The sequence below is a fragment of the Mesitornis unicolor genome, unplaced genomic scaffold, assembly GCF_000695765.1.
Source record: "Mesitornis unicolor isolate BGI_N332 unplaced genomic scaffold, ASM69576v1 scaffold8916, whole genome shotgun sequence".
NCBI lineage: Eukaryota > Metazoa > Chordata > Aves > Mesitornithiformes > Mesitornithidae > Mesitornis > Mesitornis unicolor.
In genome coordinates this window covers 50,371-55,629 of record NW_010192948.1, presented here as the reverse complement: position 1 = coordinate 55,629, position 5,259 = coordinate 50,371, and the positions used below count along the sequence as shown (strand labels likewise).

The 5,259-nt window shown below is 53.4% G+C and overlaps 1 protein-coding gene across 1 annotated transcript in view; it reads right to left on the bottom strand.

Annotated features, from left to right (window-relative positions):
• Window positions 1–508: 508 nt before the first annotated feature.
• Window positions 509–5,259, bottom strand: part of LOC104542837 (RNA-binding protein 6-like) — a 50,722-nt gene continuing 45,971 nt past the window's right edge. The window contains 5 exon segments of the mRNA XM_010187290.1: window positions 509–703; window positions 2,443–2,551; window positions 3,784–3,881; window positions 4,470–4,544; window positions 5,113–5,259. The exon segment at window positions 5,113–5,259 is cut by the window's right edge and continues 36 nt beyond it. Coding sequence (XP_010185592.1) covers window positions 578–703; window positions 2,443–2,551; window positions 3,784–3,881; window positions 4,470–4,544; window positions 5,113–5,259 — 555 coding nt within the window. The 3' untranslated portion in view covers window positions 509–577.

Here is a 5,259-nt window from a genome sequence, read left to right as displayed (position 1 = left end):
TCCCGCTGCACGTTTACCCGGGTGCTTTGCCCTGGTTGGGGATGGCCGGGAGCAGCGTGAAGGACGCAGCGCTTTGGGACTTGCACTCAGTCTCCTGTTTGGGATAAATCTTCGCTCTTTCCACTCTGACGGAGCTACAGGGGGCCTGTGGGATCAGCATCCAGCTACCCATTAAAAGCAGCATTGTCACAGAATAGTCAGCGTCGGAAGGGACCTCTAGAGATCACCTCTCCACAGGTCTCTAAAGCCCATTTCCTGAGCAGTTCTTCAGCCCTGGTTTGCTCGCCTAGACCCGGCACACAGGGGCTCGCTGGCAGGAGGGGGCTGTTACAGACCCTTCCCCAAAAATAGGAGCTGCCCTGGGCGCACACATTCCCTCCCCTCACAAGCCACTTTAGGCAAGAGACAAGCACTGACAAGTTTTCAGTTTTATTTAAAAAAATCCTAGCAGCAAAACCTGTAACAATTCCAAAAAAAAAAAAAATTAAAAAAAAAATAATATTGACCAAACCCTCAAGAGAACGTGACACAGAGAGACAGACAGAGATGGAGAAAGGCCTGGAGCTTGCTGTGCTGTTCACTCCAGCTCCTTATAGCGGGCAAACATGACCCTCCTGACGGCGTCGCGGTAGGTCTCGTTGGACTGCCTCTTGTTGGGCTTCCCCTGGGCCCCCAGGCCAGGGCCCTTCTTCCGATTTTCTGCCTGCAAACAGACACAGCTTGCGTTAGCGATTTTTCCTCTCTGCCGGCAAAGAAAAAGCTTCCTCCAGGCTGCTTCAGGGCAGCTGGCTGCTCCCGTGTGGATCCGGGAGAGGACGAACAGCCAGTGCGTTGTGTTCCTCCCAGAGCTGATGGGGAGGAACTCTCAGCCCCTTGCAGGCAACAAAAACACAGCCGGTGAATGCCCAGCAAGAATCAAACCGCGCGATCAGCTGCGGAGACCAACACCAGCATATGGCGTGGTGGGAGTGGGCAGCCAAAACAGGCAGCGCCAGCAGACAAGAGGCAGCCGTGTGCAAGCGAGGATCAAAACAGAGCAAAGGAAAGTGCCAGCAAGAAAGCTGGGCTCCCGGGGAGCTGTCTGCAGTTAGCCTGCATACGCACAAGCTCAGCTGCTCTCTCCTCTAATAGAGTTCCCATGGGCTCTGGTAGCTCACTTCGCATTTCAACCAGTTTTTAACGACTGGCTTTTGCAGCCAGCGTCTGAATTATTCAGTAATACCTGCCTAGAGCTAGCCCAGGAGAGCAGGCCCAAGGCTGAAAGTTACTCTCGCTTTAAAGTCTGACTTATCTGGATTCCAGATATGTCATCAATTAGGCCAAGAGATCAAAGTCCTGTGGGGATGAAGTGGGCACATGGCTTTGCCCAGCACGACTTGGAAGTGGGAAGAAAGCAGATCCCTAGGGCTCTTTTCAGAGGCATTTATAGGGATGATACGAGAGCTGTGCTTTGCAATCAGCTCCCCATCTGGGTCCAGGGAGCTCTGATAGGAGATCAGACCCCCCAGAGTGCATCTCTGGAGCTGGCTCTTTGACAAAGCCCATTTTATGGCCGCAGGAAACGCTCCAAGAGGATTCAGCAGCAGTTGGGGCCGATGCCTGCACTGAAGAGGGAGTCTTGCCTCGTGTGTGTGGGCTCAAGCAAACACACACCACGAAGCCTCAAATATTTGCCTTTAACGATCTACTCGACTGCAAGCTGAATGCCCCAACGTGAGCTGCACTGCAAGTTGCCCACCCCTCGGTGAAGCGCCGACACCACGGCAGCCAGGCGACAAACCTGACACCGAAGGGATGGCAGCCACAAAGGCACGGTGCTGCTCACGTGGCCCCAGCGAAAGGAGAACAGTCCCTGCCCAAGGCTGCTTGCCAGATAAACCCTCTGCAGCAAATGAAGCTTCACTGAGACACCAGCCTGTCCCAGAAGGCAGCATCTACCCAAGCCTGCCTAGCCCTGAAGTCCTTTGCTGATGGGGGCTCTGCTCCTCCGCAGACAATACACCTTGGTATTCCCTTGCCAAGTCCAGAACAGCAGCGAGAGCCTCACAAGCAGAGTAAGCAAGCAGTATCAAGTGCCCTGTGGGCTACGCTCACACCTCCCTGAGGGAGGTTCACCTTTTCCCTCAGCCCATGTGGCCGCAGAGCACTGGTGACCTGCTCAGACCCCAGCCTGGCTTTGGGCAGGTATTACTCAGATGCTCGCACCCTCCCTACTCACTGTTACTCTGTTCTCAACCCCTCCAGACCCATACAAATTCTAACCGTTTTTTTCACTGCCAACACACTTGCAGCCCCTCCCAGCCTGCAACGTTCACCAGCACACACGTATTATTTTATCAAGCGGGTGCAAAGACTTGCAGCCTGACTCTTGTTCTGGCTGGAAACTCCCCCCACTACCAGCTGCAGGACAGCGATGTATTCTGGAAGAAAGAGAAGGCTCACCTCCATGGGTGATGTGCCCTGCTGGTTGTGGCCGAAGCCCTTCTTCCACCCCGTGGACTGCAACATTCGGTTCCCTTCGTTGTTACTATCAATCCTCGGGTCATAGTCACTGCAAAAGAGGCAGAATAGATTGTCCACTTCCAACACAAATCAGGGATTTTTAGCTTTGCTAATAGCACTTTCATCGACATTGCAACCTCCTCTGAGGGATACCCAAGTTGCTTGCAAGAAGCACGCTGCCCAAGGAAACCAACACAGTGGATTCTGCATACGGGGCTCGGACACCTTTGACTGCATAACTTCTTGTCCCACCTCAAGGAAAAATACACCAGGACACAGGAAATGAGCTCAGGCTCCAAAATGTTTACAGTACAAACAAGCCAGGAGCGCTTTGTGCGTTTCTGAACCTGAATGTTAGCAATAGCCAGAAAGAAAAGTCTAATCCCTGCTGCTCCGTTAGATCTCTTTTTCCCAGTGCTGTGAGCACTGAGCTCACCAGATGCAGTGTTGGTTCGGACGCTCTTGCTCCCACCTGGCCATTACTCATCCAAGACCATTAACCAAACTCCATAGTTTTGACAACCTCTCGGCACAAAAATATCTTCCTTCAGGCAAGTTCTACTTTCTGGCTGCTAATGACACTGCATACAAACTGCTTCGGTTTATCCACAGCTATTCTAAGAAAACAGAGGGAAGAGAAGATGTGGATTTTTTAAACTGCAAGACATGGAGGAAAGGTCTCCTTCTGAGGTGTCGTACCAGAAGGGAACAGGCACACAACCAGTTTTGTCTTCGACACATGCCTAGCGGTTCCTCAGCCCACTGGAAAACGCGAGCTTGCAGCAGGCAGGCCGTTCGAGATCTCCGCATAGCACGCACTTTCTTCCTCCACCTACTCTGAACGAGATGGAAACAGCTCCTAGCGCTCCTCTGAGTCAGTGGAACGGATGAAACACAGCTTTGCTCTTTCTTCCAATGGCCAGACGCCAGGACAGGAGGACAGCAAGTGCCTTAAGGATGAGGTGGATGGGAACAGGCTGCATTCTGCTCCCTGGCCAGGCACACTCAAACCCCCACCTCACCCCTCCATTACCAGGAGCTTGCCTCTGCTTTCCCCTAAACTGCACTACACAGCCCTGATCCTCCCCTGGCCTCTCGGAGAAGTCCTGCAGCACAACAGGCTCACACTCTGGGGAGCTCTACCCACACGAATCGCAGCCTGTCTGGCTGTTACTCTCGCAGATCCACCCCACCGGCCGATTCCCAGTCTTGGCACGCCAGCAGCACACACCATCCTGGCATCAGCAGCCCCAAAGAGACCTAACCAAGAGCAGCCATTACCTCTCTGTGTCCCGGTCGTATCGGAGTCGTTTCCTCTCTGGTGAATCCATCTGCTGGAATTTCTCTCTCCGGTCATTTCCTTTGTCTTTGTATCTCCCCTTCATAACAGAAAGAACAAAGTAAGTACAGGGGCCATGAAGGATTCAACACCCCACAGGAGACTGCGCTGCAGCCAGGTCTCTTCTCATCCTCAGCTGGCTGGAAATCTGCCCTAGGGGCCCACAAACCCTGGGTATTTCTAGGACTCACAATCCACTTGTTTCATCCTGATGGCATCTCTTGGGCTGACCCAGACCTGTGGTTGTAGCCCAGCTCCAGCACTGGGAGCCGCTCTGCTACCTTCTGAACAACAGACACAACTCTCTCAGTCCTGGCCAAGCAGCAGCAGCAGCCCACACATGGCATCAATTTTATACAGAAATTTGGGTCCCACTTAACCCAGAGCCTAACACTGGCTTGCAAGACAACAGAACCACACTCAGCCCCTCCTGGGAGGAGGGAGACCTGCTCTTAGAAGTCACAGCACTGTCTACAGGGCCAAAGGCACAGTTCACTCTAAGACTCTTTGGGAGGCATTTGATGCTGCAGATACAGGTGGAGGGTCCCTAAGTGGAGGGTCTGCCTGGGACCAACACCCCCCTCGTGCAGGACCACAGACAGAATCCTGCCCACCACCACAGACCCACCTCACGCTCTCTTTTCTCCAAATATGCCAGTTCCTGCTCAGATTGTTTGATCTTCATGTGTATCTCCAGGTTTTGCTGGAAGGAGGAAAACAGACGCCAGTGTCAGAAGAGGACACAAGCTGTCAGGGTCGTTTGCTCCACCCGTGAGGAGTACAGGTAAAGCAGCATGCTCCTGTACCTGCACTATACCAGGTGCAACAGCTCATACCACTTGCTCCCCACAGAAGTCAGAAGCCTTTCCTCTCCACAGCAAGGAAAGCAGCCAGTCCTATTTTAATCTGCGTGCAGTTTGGCCCCCCTAGCAGCAAGAGCTCAAAGGCAGCACAGAACACAGCGAGGCACGTGCTAAGTTCTTACTGCTGTTGCACTCCTGTGCGCCAGCAACCCACTCTCCCCAAGCCTGAGCTCTCTCGCTATGGTTTAGAGTCACACTTCAACATGATAGCACCCCCCTGCAGCAGGAGCAAGCAGCTCACAAAACGCTTCAAACAGAGCTTTGACGGGAACTTTGCCTGCTGCTGTGGCAAACTCACACAGCTCTTCCCACCCAACCGTCGCATTTTTCCCTGCAGATCACAACGCTGTTGAGCCAGAAGCAGCTTGCAGCACCCACGCAGGCCCCCAGCCAGCAGTCCACTCATACCTTGTGCAGGTTGGAAAGCTGCTGGTGTTTGATGAGCACCTCCTTGTTGGGAAACTGCCTCCGGCACAGCAAGCAGGCCAACTTGTTCCAGTCGGTCAGCTTCTCGTCGATGGCCTTGGCCTTCTTTGGCTGCTCCTCACGTTGTGC